Source organism: Ambystoma mexicanum, chromosome 10, assembly GCF_040938575.1.
Source record: "Ambystoma mexicanum isolate Mex_15411 chromosome 10, UKY_AmexF1_1, whole genome shotgun sequence".
NCBI lineage: Eukaryota > Metazoa > Chordata > Amphibia > Caudata > Ambystomatidae > Ambystoma > Ambystoma mexicanum.
Genome location: NC_090932.1, coordinates 150,629,715 through 150,649,092, shown reverse-complemented (window position 1 = coordinate 150,649,092; position 19,378 = coordinate 150,629,715). Strand labels below are relative to the sequence as shown.

The 19,378-nt window shown below is 48.7% G+C and overlaps 1 protein-coding gene across 1 annotated transcript in view; it reads left to right on the top strand.

Annotated features, from left to right (window-relative positions):
* Positions 1-19,378, top strand: part of BOLA3 (bolA family member 3) — a 204,657-nt gene that overhangs the window by 133,277 nt on the left and 52,002 nt on the right. The window contains exon 3 of the mRNA XM_069617645.1: positions 3,044-3,132. Within this exon, the coding sequence (XP_069473746.1) occupies positions 3,044-3,132 (89 nt within the window). The remainder of the gene's footprint in view (positions 1-3,043; positions 3,133-19,378) is intronic.

The following is a 19,378-nucleotide window of genomic DNA, read 5'->3' as shown; positions in this document are numbered from 1 at the left end:
TTAGATGTTCCCACCATTGGCCATGTTACATGCTTCTACCTCAGAACATGTCTTCAAGCTTGCTGAGTGTCAGGTCGTCCACGCCTCCATTTCCTCCGTTTGATGACCAGAGTGCACCGGGGTTTCAGCTGCTTTTGCAGTTCTTCGCCACTGTTGATCCTGATGCGATCGAGGGCACTGTAGCTCTGACAGCTGTTGTCCATTTTGCATGTTCTTACCATGTAGCGTGCCGACTACAAGGCAGTCTATTCCTTCAGTTACTCTACCGCTTCCTGGGCCCCATCTTAACTGCCCCGCTTCATGATCCCACCATATCGTGCTGCTTCATTACTGGGGTTGATAGTCTGAAAATACCTGCAGAGAGAGGCTCCAAAGCTCAGTATGGTGCTTCTGGCTTTGCCGCCATTTTGGCCACGCCCCACCCAGATTTATATTTTTTATATAGATTTAAAGTTTTTCTTTTATGTGTTTTTAGATGAGTCTGTATTCGTTGTTTTGTACTTAGATGGCTTGTTTGCCCACTAAAATATTTGAATTAAAAAAATCACAAGCACCCATTATCATCCAAGTTCAGGAACCTAAAAAAGCGTACTAAATGTGCAGTCGTTTTTTTGTTTTGTTTTTTTGTTGTTGTTTGTGCTTTTGGGGTTGAGTCCACATGTATTAGCTAAATGGAAGACGATCCTTTAAAATATCCATGAGGCAAAATTCAAAACTTTAAAAATAATTCAGTATTTTTTAAGGATTACAGAAAATATTCTCAGCAAACTAGGAGATGATCAGATTTCTTTTTGAGTAACTCCAGAACAGTGTGATTGATTTACTTTGGAGAACACTGAGACCAGATTAACTCTTTCTAGAATGTTCACGATATGTGTAGTGGGGAGGAGGAACCAGCTTAAGTCTGCCTATCGCCCCCTGTTTTTTTTTCTTTAGTTATGAAAACAACCTGCAGCTGAAACTCTTGCCTCTCAAGTTTGACTTGCTTGTTGAAGGGTAGGAGAGCTTGTTGCACTTCCTCCTTCTCATCCCTTTTGGCTTCCCTTCCTTCAACTGTAAAACTAGTGAACAGGAGAGCAGACTGTTCTGATGAGACACTCAAAGCTTTACTGAGACTCCAAAGCCTGTGAAAGGATGCAGAAGCTTTTGGAGACTTTTTGTCAGGCTGACATGGGGTGAGGTTGAGGGTGTGGGGGTGTATATGGCACGTCTCAAATATTCAGTGCTGCTCTACCCATAGATCAGGAGGGTTGGGGAGGGGGCTGAAGAAGATATGTTCGTAAAGGTCTGTGGCAATTTGAACTGGGCTTTGCCACATCGGGTTGAGGATGTACCACCTCCAGAATCACCTTTTGCATGGGCTAAAAAGGGCTCTCAAGGCTCTAAAGGGAGGGGAGCCTCTGAATCCGTCTGGGTAGCAGTTGCCTTTTTTGTTGGACAAGCAAGATCTTCTATCTTGAGAGACCTAGGGAAGATGATTCCGCAGTGTCTTCTAGGAGTGAGTGTGTAGTCGCTATATTAGTTTGTACCCTGAACTGGATCCGCGTTTCCAAATCGTGTGCTCTCTCGTTTGTATTGATTGGAGAACAATTTTTAACTATTGGCCCAATTCCCCCCCTACCCCCACATACCCACCCCCTGGTGGTATCAATGCCCTCATGAGTTGGTGGGATCTACTAAACGGGTGTACCGATTTGAGAATAAAATCTCCCTAGATACTTGTGGTTCACTCTGTTCAAAACTGTAGCTACATGGCTTAGATCTTTCAGCTCTGGTTTTGATGTATTAGTTACACTTTTGCCCACATTCTGATGAGGTTGAACCTCTACCGGTACAACAAAGTGCAGACCTTCAAAAGTGGAAGGTCCTTCCACCTCAAAGGGCATCAAATGCTCAAGAGGAACTTTCTTCCCTGGGAAGTTCAGGGGGAGGGGGGTTGTCTTTGCCACTTATTTTCATTTCAGCACCACCATCCGTTCTGAAGTCTTTTAGCTGGACTTGCATTTCTCTTACATTTCTGAGATAAAAGCTCAGCTTCTGAGAGAGGGCCACGGTCAAGGCCTTCCTTTCCCCATGGTCCTCGGAGTAGCTGTGTTGCCTGGAAAATCAACAACAAGTGTACTAAGCAAATGTAATGTGATGCAAATTCTACAGTAGTATAGTGATATACTAGTATAGCAATAAATATTAAGCACGGTTCACACTAACCGCAAGATTCAAATGGAGAGGAGAGGAGGGTACAGTGGATGCTGGCGGTGCTGGCAGACCACCCCCATCAGCACCAGTCTTACAGCACCTTCCATCCTATGAACCGGATTCTAGGTGTAAAAATGTCCCCTGGTATACAGATGGTTTATTGCAAGCTTCCAACTTGTTGTAATACATAATGTTAAGAACATTTGATATCCATATGAACGCAGACTGATTTACTTGGCATGTCAAAGTAGTGGCTATAATGGGTATAAAGTAATCTTTTACAGGAAGCCTTGTTTTACACACTTTAATTGTCTTAGAAGCAGAAACATATTTTATACTTGGAACTGCACATGGTCTTTCAGTTGTAAATGCCCCATTGCATTGCCAGTTGCAAACATTCGCGCCCAAGAAAGACATTGCTGATCATAATAAAGTAATTGCACAGACCTGGATTTCATCCTGCTCATGACAGCGCTGAAAGACCCTTCAGGTATGGCCCAGAAGTTTGGGTGTGATTGACCCCAATTATGGTTTTAATGTAATTGACCTTGTCTACATAGGTAATGTTATCCGACAGCGAAGGAGATAAAGGGAATCCTGCTGAATAATTTCTCTTGAAGCTGTCTCGAAAATATGCTCCCTATGTTTCTATTTATTGCAAGATATGTAGGGTTTTCCTTTTCAAAAATATGACCATGATTGCACTTTCAAAGGCATAAGTGACTGCGCACACTGCTATTGTATAGACTGATTGTTTAAATTCCCTTGTTTTCTGCAATTGCAGTTAGGTTTTCACACGACTTTCCAGTTCATTTGAATGTAAGAGAAATATACATTTGTTTTATAGGAGGTTGCGGTGACATGTATGAAATTCACGTTGAATCCGCGGATTTCAAAGAAAAAAAGACGGTTCAACAACATCAAATGATTAACCAGGTAGATATTAATAACTCATTAGGATTTATGCTACTGTATGTTTTTTTTACCTATTTGCTAACCGTGTCAGTTTTTCTCTTCAAGGTGTTTACACCACACTGCTGCTAATTCTAAAAAACGAAGAATGGTTATTGGTGAAATTGTTCAATTCCTAAGACCTCTTGGCTTCCACTTAACACACATGGCGTATGATATCACGGCAGCTACAATTGGCTGAATCAATATTTCTTACATAAACAAGACTATGGTGAATGTATTTTACGCGTTGTATGAAAATGTGTCGGAAGTGGCTGCGTGTTGCAGGGCCTAGCATGGCTTCATGGTGCAATTATCACGTTTTTGGGTGCCTTCCTCTGATGTTGCTCACTGCTCACTGGCGTGCATGGTGCTCAGAGCTGCTCAGACCTTCACTTGATGGTGAGCAGTAGAAGCAGAGCTGAAGGGGACGCTTTAAGTTTGTTGAGGCTGTTGATGCTTCATGATAACCCTTGGATCAGATACCCAGCCCTCGCTGTATGTAGAGAGGAGATGTGGGGTTTGGGTGCGAGTGAGGGATTAAGTCGAGGAGACTATCCTCGTTGGAATTTCCTAGCATCACAGCACTGTAGTCGGCATCGTATCACAAATATGCCATAATCCTAATCAAATATTAGGCTAATTGGCATGCATGAATTGGACAGGAGTCGCCTTTGCTACTGGCGTTGGTCCTGTTATCTGCTGGGAGGTGGGGGTGAGTTGTTGAAGAAACCTGGGAAAGCACTTCATGTGAATAATAGCCCCTGTTATTTACATTTTTTGGCATTGTAGTTTAACTTTGTAACCAACCTCGTACATTACATTCTACAAAATTTCAAAACATACCATTTTAGGGGGGCGTGGCTTGGAGCCGCCGTGATCGGCATGACTCCGTGAAGCTCCTGGCTGACCCGATGCACTTATCATAAATATTGCTGCCCCCAGACACCGTTTCTCCCCCAAAACGGACCGTAAAGTGGAAGAAGCGCTCTGGCTGCAGCACGAAAGGTGGCGATCGGAACGGAGCCCGGCTTTCGACAATGGGAGGTATTTTGAGCCCGGGGTCCCCGCGCCGGCAAGATGGCGGCCGCTCCACTGAGCTGTAAGAACTGGAGGAATGGGGGAGGGGGCAGCCGCACATGAACACTGAGCGCTGCCGAGGAACTGCTATCCCATGAGGCATAGGGGTGCCGGGACAGTGCCGTGTGCCGCCAATCATCCGCACAATCACGGACAGCTGTGAGCCTTTGGCGCTTCGCTCACGGAAGGAGACAGAAGGCTCCGGGAGACGCTGGCAGACAGAGCGATGAGGAGCGCCGGCGAGCAAGGTTGCGAACTGGGGGTTGAGACTCGGATCCCTTGGTTCGCCCCCCCTCACTTAGCGAGTCCCCGATTGAACATCAAACCACATCCGTGGGTACTGGCAGGAGCGCGAATCCACAGCATTGCATATTGACATGAGCAAGGGAATCTGGTCGGCCGGGGCTCCACCGCGCCTTGAATATAGGAGGATCAAGCGTCCACAAGGCGGCTCGTTGGAGGTGGGGTGTGGAGTGGGGCTCTGTATACAATGCCCCCCCAAACTCCCTCCGCTTGCAGAACTGATAAAATCTAGAGCTGGTAATCGGAGTCCATCACATTACCAACACTGAAGCCCCATCATACAGTGAGCTCTGGCCAATAAACCACCAAAGAATCTGCTAGCACAGACACTCATTGGGCTCGCGATCCCCTCTCACCCAACAACAGAGTAAACACAAGTGGAAAACACCAAGGGGCTGAGTCGGAATCCCATCAGGATGTCCAAGTGGGAAGACGTCAAAGCAGACAGATATTGCAACGCTGATGGCTAATACCCCAACTGAACGCTCCAAAAAAGGCGATACATCTGAGACTCTCCCCGATGAAAAGAATCCCACCAAAGAGGCATCAGCGTCCAAATCAACTCAAATGGTAACTAAGAACGATCTGCAGGAACTACTGGAGGCCCTGACGAAGGAAATTTACAAAAGCACAGAAGAAGTGACCCAAGAAATAATCTCCCTGGACAAGAGAGTGATCGATGTGGAGAGAAGGACGGCGGAGCTCGAGTCGGAAGTCTGTGACCAGCGGTTTGAAGGTGAGACCGACGGGGATAAAATCAGAGCACTGGAGGAAAGATGCAAACTCCTTGAAGTGAAGCAAGAAGATGCCGAAAATCGATCACGAAGAAACAACATACGCATCAGGTGGATTCCAACTGCCATTCCGGACATAGAGCTAAGAAGCTGCGTCTCCCAACTGCTTAGCTTCATCATAACCCTACCGGATGAATCATCCCTGGAGTTGGACAGGGTGCACAGGACGGCTCCGAGACCGGCCTCCAACTTCCCACCGGATGTCTTGGCAAGGGTCCATTTTTACCAAATTAAAGAGGAAATCATGAAGGAAGCAAGAAATATGGGCCAAATGACGTCCCAACATATCCTTATATCAAGATCTAGTGAACTCCACACTCCAGAAGCGCAGAGCCATGAGAAACTTCACGGAATGGCAGAGGGGGAAAAAAGGTTGCCTACCACTGGGGATTCCTGACGTCGGTCAAATTCGCTTGGGAGGGGACTCAGACAAATCCGCTCACAAAAGGAAGCCGACAAATTCATGGGTGTTGGTGGAACAGAAGCAGGATCGGACTCGGAGGAACCATCCCAGTATCAACACAAGAAATCATCTGAGGGAGAGTGGTCGAAACCTGTAAGGCGACGCAGACCTCGAGGGCCGCCCAAGAAAAACTCTAATCCGAGCTGATGCTTAAAGGCACACATCCATCATATTACTGGAGGAGGGAATTGTTAGGACGGAGGGTGCAAACTGAAAAGTGGCGGAATGGGCGGACTCGGGGGTCCAAATGAGGATGAAAATCTCAAACTCGAGCATTTGCTTAAGAGGGCACCGAAGGCACCGCACGAAGCAGGGGGGGCGGGGCACATGTCCTCCTTTTCTAAAGTTCACAGTTCTCTCGGCGGCCCAGTTGGGCGCATCGGCACCACCAGTTCCCGACGGCAGTAGGATATTTCCTATTTTGCCTGTTTGTTCTAGGAGGGTGGCGGGGGTGAAGGGTCTTTTGAAAGTTAAAGGACAGTCTGGGTATGTTGGCTCCGGCCACTCAGACCAGAACTTATGATCACATCACAACTATTCAACAACAGCAACAAGGAACAACCATCAAAACACTGCAACCGATTCAGATATGGAGGATCGCTCTCAGCAGACGGACATGAGCTTGCGCAAAGAAGAGAAAGGAAGAACAAAATTATGGTTGATGCGAGTACAATAACGATTCTCTCTTGGAATGTGCAAGGGCTCAACTCTCTGAGGAAGCGGAAATCCGTAGAACACAGGCTGGGTCAATTAACAGGAGATATTGTGTTGCTTCAAGAAACACATTTACTACAGGAGGACGAACACAGAGTAAGATATAACAGTTTCTGAAAGTCATACTTTGCCTCCTCAGGCCAAAAGAAAAGGGGAGTGGCAATACTTTTAAGCGATAGGATACCTCTAACAAAAGTAACCATAAAGAGAGATCCAAATGGGCAATTCCTTTTGCTCAAGGGGATGTTCGAGGAGCTCCCAATTACAATAGCGTCTATCTATGGCCCCAATTCGGCTCAGGCTGCCTTTATCGAAAATTTGATTCCTACTATTCTAGCTTTCCAAGAAGGGCATGTAATTATGGGAGGGGATTTTAACTCCATGCCGAATCCCCAGATGGATAAGACTCTTCCGCCCACCAAATCTGATTGTACTCGAGCACTCTCGATAGCCAAGCTACTAAGGGAAACGGAAACGGTGGACGCATGGAGGCTCTTTAATGGATCCTCGAGAGACTACTCCCATTACTCTCAGGTGTACAAAGGCTACTCCAGAATCGACCTTATTCTGTTCTCGGGGGTCATTTATCCATGTCTGGAAGCGTCGACAATACACACTTGTATGGTCTCGGATCACGCCCCCAGTTTCAGCGAAACTAGCCATATCGGGACAAAAGCTCCCGGCACAAAGATTCTGGAAACTGAACGACACTTAGCTTCTGGACGAATGCATCAGGATGGAAGTAGAAAATATGATAACCAACTACTTTAAAGAAAACACCACGGTATCCTCTCCCATTAACATCATCTGGGATGCGATGAAGGCAGTTGTCGGAGGCTCTCTAATCAGTGCGGGTGCGGAACACCGAAGGGTCTCAAACATAGCGTCTGCCAAGCTGGAGGAAAGGGTGCATCACCTGGAGGCGATCCTGAAAGGTCGCTACACCAGGAAGGCCGAAAGAGAGCTCAGAAAGGCCAAGGCAGCCTTAGAAATGCACTGCGCCGATCGCACCGCTAAAGCTTTAGCCTTCACAAAACAATTTTATTATGTGAAGGGGACCAAAGCAAACAGAGTATTGGTGAATAAACTGAAAAAGACCCAAACCAGAAATGACATACTCACGATAATTGGATCGAATGGCAAGGCTATCTACACTGACGCGGAGAAAATGTCGGAATTATTGAGGTACCACTCAGAAGTCATGAAAGGGCCATCAAAGAAGATAGCGAACTTACCAGAGTACCTACGGTCCATACCCAAGCACAATAAGAATCAATTGGAGTACCTTGAAAGGCCTATATCGGAGGAAGACATAATCAACGCCATCAAAACATTGAAACCAACGGTTCCCGGACCCGATGGCCTAACCGCATCCTTCTACAAGAAATATTCTAGGCTCCTGGTTCCTCAGCTGGCAGAATTATTTAACTCTTTCCTGACATCCGGCACCGTCTCCAGATCAATGGCGGAATCATTGACGGTCCTGTTACACAAACCTGGGAAGGCTACTGAGCTAGCTGCCTCTTACCGCCCGATCACGCTTATGAACAATGGCGGTAAGATTTTTGCTAAAGTTCTGGCGAGCAGGTTGGGCACGGCCCTGCCCGGTCTAATTGACAGCGATCAGACTGGATTCATCCCTGGAAGAGGGGCAAATGACAATATCCGTAGAACAATAGACATTGTTGAACATGCCCACAGGTCTGGGGTCGGAACGGCAGTGATCTCCTTAGATGCTCATAAAGCATTCGATATGATAGATTGGGGGTACATACGGGCGACCCTGGAACATTTCGGATTCGGCCCAAACTTCACCAAATGGGTCATGGCTAACTATCAAAACCCCTTCAATACAATTAAGGGTTAATGGCAGGAGATCCGAGGCAATACAGATATCAAGGGGAACCAGACAGGGATGCCCGCTGTCCCCATTAATTTTTGCCCTATCTATGGAGCCTTTGCAGCTAAAATCAGGCAGAATACCAGGATTAAGGGGGTCCAAATTGGGGGCAGGGAATATAAAATTGCGTTATACGCAGATGATGTCTTGCTAACAATATCGAATCTGGCAGCATCTCTTGACTCCCTAAGGAAAGAAATTGATGACTTTGGAATACTATCATGCTTTAAAATTAATCTAGATAAATCGTCAGCCTTAGCGATTAATGTCGCTAAACGGGAAAGAGAAGCTCTCCGCCCACTAATGTCTATTCCGTGGGTAAAAGAGGCGATAGACTACCTGGGAGTTAGAATTCCTAAGGACCCGGCCCAACTATACGCACCAAATTTTCCACACCTAATTACAAATCTTAAGAACGACTTGAAGTCATGGCCCTCTAAAGAGATCTCCTGGTTCGGCCGGATTTCGACCATAAAAATGAACACTATCCCCAGGTGGTTATACACATGTGCCGCAGTGCCGACCCGTATTCCGGGCCCAGTGCTGGTGGACATGCAAAAGAAACTACAGGGATTTGTCTGGGGGGGAGAGGGGGCACGCATCAGAAAGCGAATAATGTTGCGGGACAGGAATCAGGGGGGGGGGGGGGGACTGAGGGTCCCAGACTTAGCAAGATGCACTCTAGCAGCACAACTGTCACATGCTTTCACGTGGGTGCAAGAGGATGACCGTCCAAAATGGACGCAGATAGAGGAGACTTGGTGCATGGGCAACCCGGCGGACCTTCCACATCTGCCAGAGAGAAAAGTACAAGCTAATACGGGCCCCCTATCTGCTACAATCCCAACAGCCCGATGCTGGAAAGCAGCGGCTCGAAAGTGGGGTGGCAGGGGTACGCTAGGCCCTCTATCACCCATCTGGAATAATCCAGAGTTTTCACCAGGCTGTAGCCTCAATGATTTCCAAGCTTGGAGCGAGGGTGGATTACTTAAAGTGAGCGATTTCCTAGAGGAAGGCATGCCCATTCTATTCAAAAGATGCAAAGAGAAGTTTGGAGTGGGGGGGGGGGGGGGGGGAGATTTCACTATACTCCAATAAGACACTGGTTATCTAACAGGACGGTTCGAGAAGTGCTCGAGAGAACTCACGGCCTTGGAGAGCACTCTTACCACCCTTACGAAAAACAGTAGAATCTCCATATTGTACCGTCTCCTGGACAGGGTGGACCCCACAAAAAAAGAAAGGTACATGACCGAATGGGGAAGGGAAGTAAAAGTGGAGGAATGGGCAAAAATATGGGCCAGGCTGCACAAAAGCTCACAATGCATTACAAATAGGGAGGGGGGGGCTATAGGTTTTGTTATAGATATTATGTGACCCCGGTCCAAATCAACAGAGCCAATCCACATCTCTCGGACCAATGCTGGCGGGGGTGTACCACCCCCGGATCGTTTCACCTTACACGGGCATGCCCAAAAGGGGAGGCATACTGGAGGGAGGTGCTGAAACACATTAAGGATATCTCAGGACTCGCCATTCCTTGGGACCCGGGGATTGTTCTCCTAGGGGAAACAGGGGGAGAGACATTCCCAATTTCAGGCCACATACCTCGACTGTGTATGCACTTACTCCTTGCAGCGAAAATTGCCATGGCACGCCTGTGGAAACATAGACTGGCCCTCTATAGCATTATGGTGGTCCAAATGTTGGGACATCGCAGTAGCAGAAAGGGTAACCGCGATCCGGGAACAATTCACTGACCAGACACAGGAATATCTGGGACTCTTTCATGGACTATGCAACAAGATTCCTGGCCCTGTCTAGAAGGCAACCACTCACCAGGTGGCTACAAAGCAGCCCCCTCTACTGACTAATCTACAAGTTACATTATGCCCACCCCTCCCAGAACGTTTGCTTACCTCATCAAGCCCTGCCCGAATAAAATATTGGACATAGGCGCAGTGCCACAACAAAGTATATCTCCGGTCCTACATATGTTTTGATCTAATGTCTGAATAATGTGATTAATGATCAAATGCTGTTGTTGATGCATTGATGAATCTGTATAATTTAATAAAATGTTATGAAAAAAAAAACATACCATTTTATTATCCATTCCTTCATTGTATTAAAGTCCTTTTCATTGGCGGACATTTTCGTGTCTCTTTAGTTCTTGCGCCTTTATTTTTCCAAAGGTCATCTCAAGGAACTTTACCCGAGCGCATGTCATTTTGGGGCTTTTTCCCCCCCATAGAGAGCCTCCCACCACTTTTCAGCGTCCAACCCAAATTTCTCGTTCATGAACTTCTACAGATGTATTGATCTCAGTTCTGCCCAAAACACGGTACAATGCTTTGGCGATTCTGAGTGCAATCCACATAGATGGCATTTATCATTCTCAAATGTATCCCCATATCTTTTTAGGGTATCTTTTGTGTGAAGCATGTTCAATTGGAATTTTAGTGCAAATTCATTTTTTGATGGCGTATGCAAGGAAGAATCAGACCTTTGCTGCTCTGTTTCCCGCCAATCATCTGCCCACAGAATTCTTTTTGCATGCGTTGGATTTTTGCATGTATCAAATCAATCGAGGTGCCTAGATTTTGTAGAGTTCACGCCACAGGTTCAGTATCCAAGGATAAAAAGTATTCCTCTAACCTTGAACAGTACTTTTTATGGAAAATAAGAACATATAAGGAGAGCCCAAAGGGCTCCCAGCAACACTATACAGAAGGTTCTGTGTGCTGGAAAGGTGAAACGCTGATGCCTTTAAAAAGTAAGAAAGATTCTAAAATGGTTGACCACGGGAGGAAGACGTGCTGAACTCGGCTGGTCCCGGGCCCGTTCTGAAATGTGGTTGCATTAGCACCCATTGGCAGTTCTACTCCAGCAGATGCAGAGGAGAAGCCAGAGAGTGGGCGAATGGCGCGCCCCCCATCCCAAGAGATAACGATGCAGAGGATTCAAATCGGCACACCTGGACGTGGAAGGTGCTTGCAGGAGAGGAGAGGCTGGGAGCACGCCCTGCTCATCGCACCTCTGAGACGGGCCTGGCACTCCGTGAGGTGGAGGAAGGACCGGGCGGTGAACGCAATGATAAAAGCTGGTGGTGGCTGGAGATAAAGTGTAGTAAGCCAGAGCTGGCTGGAGCACAAGGCCAACCTGTGCAGCTGTGTGGGGGGTCGCAGGGGAAGCAAACGCAAGTAGAGCAACCAGCAGAGCAGAACGCACTTCATCGGGCTGGTGAATACTGTTGGTAGGCCCCGGCTGATTTCCTCCTCTAAACCCCCCCACCCTGTAGAGCGGGCGCACGGAGGCAGGGCAGCACTGGTCCAGTAAAGAGGACAGTCGGGGCTCCGGCAGAGTAGGACCCATGTGGTCAGCGGTGAGCTTTTGGAGATAGCAGTATTTGCAGCAGACCCATACCACGTGTGGAGATATTGGAGGAAGGATACTTCTCTCCTGCAACCTTGTGGTGAACAGTGGGGGCCTGGCGGCTGCTCCTGACATGGGCAATAAGAACTACAGACCTAGCCAGTTGAAGGAGATCGCCCCTGCATGCCTCAGTGGTAGAGACCGGAGGGGTTGGAGTAGAGGGTGTGTTTCCCCCCCACCCGCACACAGAGCAGGGTAAAGGAATCCCCAGAGACATTTCTACTGCACATTACCTACCCCCCCTCGAACCAGGGAGGTGGTTTGGGAAGAAAGAGGATATTATAAGGCCAGTGTTTTGAGAAAAGATCCCTTTGGAGCTGCTGCCCCTAGCTAGTGAGTGCCTCCTACCACAAAGGAGATGCCTCCAGAATATTAGTTTGAACTAGATCAGAGGAAGGAGGGTCGCAGCCGAAAAATGGGAGTGGGTCGGGATGAGGGCGTTTGAGCCCGGCGACTACAGGGTGTGGAGCGAAGGACTGCCAGGCCGATAAATCTCCCTCCGGGGGCACATGCTGAAAACCAATGGAAGAGGGTAAAACGAGGGTGCTCCGGCACACCCAGTGGCGAATGTTCAGGGAGCAGAGGACGCGATCAGTAGGTGCTGGCAATCTGAAGCACAGGAGACCCGAAAGTTAGCCCTGCTTCCACCAGATTCAGCAGGAGAAGGTGAGACACCACAGTCTAGGAACCCCATGGCAATAACTAAGGAGGAATTGATGCTGTGCCTGGCAGAGCACCAGAAGCGTCTAACGGAGTCCTTCAAGAATCCCTTCAGGAACAAATCTCTTCTCTGAAATCTGATTTAAAGGGAGCGGTACAAGAAATTAAGGGTGAGCACTCACAATTGGAAGACACGATACGACAGAACAAGCCTTGCAGGAACCAATGGAGGATTCCCGAAAGAATGAGGAAATCTTGGAACATCTCGCATGGATGTCGCAAAACCTAGAACTCCAGTGTGAGGACCTCGAATAGGTCACAGCACTTGAATATATGATATAAGGTGGCCAGCAGAGGAGCAATGAGGACGTGAGTCCCCTCGGCTCCTGTGCCTGCCACAAGACATCCTGAAAAAACAACCTGCTTTCCTTTCTGATTCCGCACTAAAACAGAACGACGGAAACCGGAACATCTGAAGAGGCCGGTGTGAGCGAGGGGAACGCTGCAACGCCCGCTAACTCGACCCCCATCGCCTCATAAACAAACTGAGTTGCGGCGGCTGGTAATCAAAATGGCCACGAGGGATGGCCCGTGAATGCGAGCCGAGATCTCCTGCGCGGCAGAGGACAGGGCAGCCGCTGCACTGCACCTTGTTGGAGATAGCGGAGCCAGACCCGTAGGACAAAAAGCCAGTGCTGACACGAAACGGTTTTGAAGCGACTGAGCGTGCGCTTGGAGCTCCCTGCACTGTGCCTGCTGAGCAGAACGCGTTGAGCTGGTAGTCCACCAGACCTAAGCGGATGGCCTGGAAGAACGTCCATTAACACCACTGCGGACACGGAAAACGAGAGGCAGCCATCTCGCTAGGCGGTAAGGGACCTGAACGCATAGGGGGCGCCCCACCCAGCGACTGTTAGCACTCTGTAGCCTGGGGAAAGATACGTCCCGTCCTCCCACATCACCCGACCCACCCCCCTAAAGCCGCCTGGATCGCCTGCAAGGGTGAGGAGCTGCTGGCGGGGAGACTCATGCAGTGCAGGGAAGCGCGCAGCGTTGGGCCGCTTCATGCGCTGATCCCTGAATGCTTCACATCGGAAAGACGGGGAAATAGCCCAGAGCCTGATGAACACACGCAGCAGAGGGCCTAAATACTGCGCAACGCTGGTGTGTGTGTGTGTGTGTGTGTCTGTCTGTCTGTCTGTCTGTCTGTCCTGGAGGGGTCCCAGTGTGGCTGACAGTGCACCTGCAACATGGGGACCCCCCTACTCACACCGCCACAACAAGGGGGCCCTCTGTGCCTCGGAACACTTACCCTGTGGAACACGGGGGCCCATGACAATTGGCAGTCCTGAAAGACAATAAGTTGTTTTGAAATGGCCAGCAACCTGACCGTCCAGAAGACTTGTAATCCCAGACCGTAATCCCAGCTTTGCAAGACAACAACATAGTAGGCAAGACCTGGCGAAACAAACTGGAAGGTGCGGATATCTAGTAGTGCGCAGCTCTGAATCCTAAAGTGCCCAACCGAAGGTGCTGTGAAACCGTACCAAACCCTACATAAGCTACAGAACCGCTGAGAGAAACGCTGAGAGCATTTGCACAACCAAATGAATGACCTGTGCCTGGGCAAAATAAATAGAGGAAAGCGGAATCATAGATTCCATACTGGCATATTGGATACCACACCACTGACCCCTGCAACCAGCACAATCGAACACAGGCAAGGAGCCAACATGCCCTAGGCTTGACTAGCTCGGAGAGGAGAGACTGCCTGACCTACCCCTAAAATTAACACTGCTAAACAGGAAACGTGCAACAAAGCGAGAGGGGGCCCTATCGAGCAGGTACTGACAACTGATACGAGCACACCCTGCACCTATCATGGGCAAAGATGAGATGAAAACATGCTCCATACAGCCCAAAATGGATCATTATACTACATTGGACACGCAAAACCTAGATGAACCGCAACCAAGCAATAACGCCCCCAGTCTAGAGTACACTTTCCCTAAAGGACATCATGGCAGCCATAACAGAATCCTGTGCCTCCATGGAGCAAAAGATGGATGGTAAAAGTATGGCTGTATCTCTCCTACAAAAGCTAACGACCTACAAAAGCTAACGTCTCGCACCGGGGGGGGGGGAGAGCAACGCATCTCCAATTCGCATGATGGAATAAGAGCGCTACAACTACTACTACTACTACTACATGGAGTTAAATCAGACCTAAAAGCAATGGCGGGAAGGGTAGATGAAGGCAAAGGCCAATCAAGGCGCAACCACGTCAGGATCCTTGGCCTGCCCGAAAACACGAAAGGCCCACACCAGACGGGGATTTTGTTAGTCTGAATACCAGCCACTTTGGCTGACATCAGCATCTGTTTAAGGTTCGGGCGACAGATGCTTCGAAAAGGGCAAAGTATAGAGTCGGGGCAAGATGGTTATGTATGTGTTTGTGTGTTATGCAATTTAAGTTCACGATGGGATTAAGAGGTACAACGCACGACTATGTATCACCGAGATATGGTAAACCAACAAGCAGTCAGGGCTCTCCCGCAGACTCCACTGCCTGTAAACACAGTATGCCGCCCAACACTAAAGCAACACGCAATATGGCATCATGTAAGCTAACACGATATGTCAAGGCCTGTTCTTATCCCAAAGAACGATGACCTCTAATAGGAATGACACCAGATCTATAAGATTTATGACCTGGGCTCGGCAGCAGCCTTAAGAGGCGCCTAGTAGTATTACAGCTGTTAAACCGCCACTTGCCGGACGCCGTATTTTTAACCGAAACCCACCTGGCGTGCTCAAACTGCTCTTTATTCAAGCGCACCCACTACCGCGTAGCGATACATGCCGGATTCATTATGGGCTCCCGTGGGGTACTAATCCTAATAGACAAAAGGCTTCCCTTTACCCTTACCACTGTTGCTCAAGATTCGGGAGGTAGAGTTGTATACATAACAGGGTCGCTCTGGGAACGAAACATCGCAATGCTAGCGGTCTATGCACCCCCAAACCTACTATCCGCCCTAACTAAAGACATTGCACCTATAATTGCTGGAGAATCCTTGAAACTTATGATCACTGGAGGAGACTTCAATGAAGTCATGAGTACAGTACTTGACCGCGCACACCTCTGTAATAGAAACCCTTCCACGCGTACTAAACCTGATACGTTCACTGACTCCCTGGGATTCCGAGATGTATGGCGGAATGTACCCCGACACGAGGGAATATTCATATCACTCCGGAGCCCACGCCTCGCTATCAAGGCTAGATTACTTCTTTCTCCCCTCAGTGGATTTACACGGAGTGAATGAGGCGCAACTGCTTCCCAGAGGCATATCGGACCACTCACCTCTGATAATAGGCATCCACACCAACAGATCGAAGCTCCCGCCCCTTTGGTGACTAAATAACTACTACTTAGGCTTCCCAGATCTGGTAGAACAAATCCAGAACATCACAAAGACCTACTTTTAAATGAACGCGGGCTCTGTAGACAATCCGGTGACATTATGGGAGGCTTATAAAACTGTATTTGGGGGCGAAATTATCTCCTGGTGCACGGCCCACAGGAAACACCTAAAAGCGTTACACGATGCCGAAACACAAGTGATTTGTACAGAGACAGCATAGAAACAAGCAGAAACACACTGCGCGCTTCATTTGGGGCAAAACCAGCTAAAAAACATAGCGCTAGACAACGCGAAGCGGGCCCATAATGCAATGCGAGCCAGGGTGTATGAAACGGGGACAAAGCAGGTAAAATGCTGCATGGCTGGAACGCAGGGATGAGGGTCTTCGACAAATAAGGGGCATTACCACCCAAGAATTGGGGCCACTCGACACAGACCGAGACATAGTGGAGGGCTTTGCCGCCTACTATGCTGAGCTCTATAAAGCACCATCTGCCCCGCTGACGCCTCCATCATAGACGACATCACACTCCCAACCCTTGAACCTGGCCAGCTAGAACTGCTAGAAAAAGACAACACAGAGAATTGTCAATACCTTGTTTGGTGGGGAAAATACCAGCGTACCCACCATTGACACAGGGCTCACAGAGCGGGAGGTAGTGCAAGTGGTCCCCGGTCAGTCCTGGTGAAGTTCCACTATTTTGGAGAGAAAACCAAGATCCTGGAGTTGGCGCGCAGAAGTGGTCCAATTGTCTGGAACGGAGCTAAGACTTCTATATATCAGGATCTCTCGGCCCTTACGTTCACCCTCCGTAGACTTTGTAGGCCGCTGACGACATGGTTGCAAGCTAAGGGGGTGCACTACAGATGGGGTCACCCGTTCTCGCTCTTTCGAATTCAACGGCGACAAGTACTCCCTCTCCTCTGAATCGGACATAGAGAGTGATGGAGGATTAGAGCTACAAGTCTTGTAGGGTTCAGTGGCTTTTTCTTTGGTTGTCATATGCACATGGGGTATGGAGCTGGGTTCGCGTGAAGCCCTCCCTCGGGGGGTGGACGAGTTAACTGGCTTTTCCAATGGGTGAATCGGTTCAATACCTGTCGGTGGGATCCCTGAACGGGCAGGGCTTGAATTCTCCGGCCAAGAGGTCTTTGGTGCTGAGGGAATTTGTAAAACTTAAACTTCACTTTCTTTTTGTGCAGGAGTCTCACTGGGTAAGGGGGAAGGAGCCTACCCTTAAGTCCAAAGCTGTCCAGCAGGTGTTTCAGTCCTCTTACGGGTCGAAAAAGCGAGGGGTTATCCTCTTGGTTTCTCCAAATGCGCACTTCTCCCCGAGGGCTCATAGTTGACCCAGAAGGGCGCTACATCATGGTTAAGGGAGATGTGAAGGGTCGTGACTTCACTTTTGTGGGGGTGTATGCACCGAATGAAGGGCAGGACACTTTTTGGCAGATGATGGGGCGGGTGGGGAATTGGAGAATTTGCAGAGGGAGCTCTGATAGTTGGGGGAGACTTTAACATGGTTCTGAACCCGGACAAAGACAGGAAATCCTCCAAGCCCTGCCCAGATCTCAGGTCCCAGCTTAAGTGTGCAGAGTTATTCCACCGGGTCAATGAGGAACTGGGTTTGGTTGATGCGCACCCTGCTGGGAGCAACCGAGATCCCCTCTAAACTTACTTTCCCACAGTGCACCAATCCTTCTCCAGGATTGACTGTGCTTGTAGACTCATCCATCCATGAATGCATTTTTGATTTTAAAGTGGAGACTGTCCCCTGGTCTGACCACGATCTTGTTCGAGTTACATTGGGTGTTCCACTGTCAGGCCAGAGTAAATCAAGATGGGTCTGAAATGATTCCCTGCTAATGGATGGGGAGATGAGGTCCCTCTTGGCCTCCATCTCTGAATTTTTCTTGTTAAACGACACTGGTGAAGTGGAAAGTAAAACTATGTGGGATGCATTCAAGGCCACGATGAGAGGTGTCCTGATAGAGATGGGAACTAGGAGGAAGAGAGAAAGGACTAGGGAGGAACTTAAGTTGAAGGAGCAGATAGCTGCCATCCAACCGGGGGGTAAGTTGAAGTCGCAGATGGGTCCAGGCAAGTGTGTGAAACTCCAAAATCTTAGGGCGAGGTTGTCTGCCCTCCTTGTAGGCCAGACTGAGAGAAAGCTTGCGTTCCTAAAGCTGCGCTACATGGAGCAGGGAGAGCGGACAAGATCTTGGCTTGGAGGTTGAGGGAGCTTCGTAAAAGCAGGCGAGTTAACTTTCTTTCCAATCTAGAGGTTGAGAAGTTTCTGGGTGATGAGCAAATAGCGGAGCAGTTCGGGGTTTACTACAGAATGCTCTATACCTCTGAATATGTCAGGGATGGAGCCGAGGTGGACCGGTTCTTTGACGCTCTCCCAATATCGCATCTTGCTCAAGAGAGTTCTGCCTCCCTGGAGCTTCCCATCTCTTCTCAGGAGGTGATTGATGCGAGTGGCACTGCTCCGGGAGATGACTGGTTCACTGTGCGGTTCTTTAAGGTATTCCGGTCCACGCTGGCTCCCTTTCTAGTCTAGCTAAGGTATTTAATGATGCCCTGGACACAGGTTGCCCACCCACCCCCTCTTCCATGATGTCTGCTCTCATTGTGGTCATTCCAAAGGAAGGGTAGGACCCTTCACATTGCCAGTCATACAGACCCATTTCCCTCCTCAATATTGACGTTAAAATATTAGCCAAACTTTTGGCGACTAGGCTCTCCAGATTCCTTCCTTCGTTGGTCCATGGGGATCAAGTCGGTTTCATCCCCATGCGACAGGGCTCTGACAATATTCGGAAAACTTTGGGTCTTATGCATGAGGTGTCCACGCGGGAATCTGAGGCTTACCTCCTCTCTCTGGACTCCGAAAAGGCCTTTGACCATGTGGAGTGGCCATATATGGGAAAAGTGTTTCGTAGAATGGGGTTTGGTGACCGATTTTGTGGGTCGGTTTCGGCCATGTATAATGGTCCCACGGCACGTGTGTTAGTTAATGGCAGTACTTCCCAGAGCTTTCCGCTATCCAGAGGAACTCGCCAGGGATGCCCTCTTCCCCCCCCTTCTGTATGCTCTGGCAATGGAGCCTTTTGCCACTGCGATTAGAGGCGATGTGGGTGTCACGGGGGTGCGGTGTGGAGATTATGAATTAAAGTTGTCTCTCTTCGCGGATGATATTTTGGTGTATCTAACTCTGATTCACGACGCCCTCCCCCGAATGCTAGACTTAATTCGTTGTTTCTGGCCGTTCTCAGGGCTTAAGATCAATGTGTCCAAATCCTGCATTATGCCCATGGGTATGTTAGACGAGATTGGCGGAATGACGGAAATTCTTGGCATGAGGGTTAAGGGCGTAAGTACTAGGTACCTGGGAACTATCATACCTAGGGATCTGGGGAAGATCTACGAACTAAACTTTCTCCCCCCTGA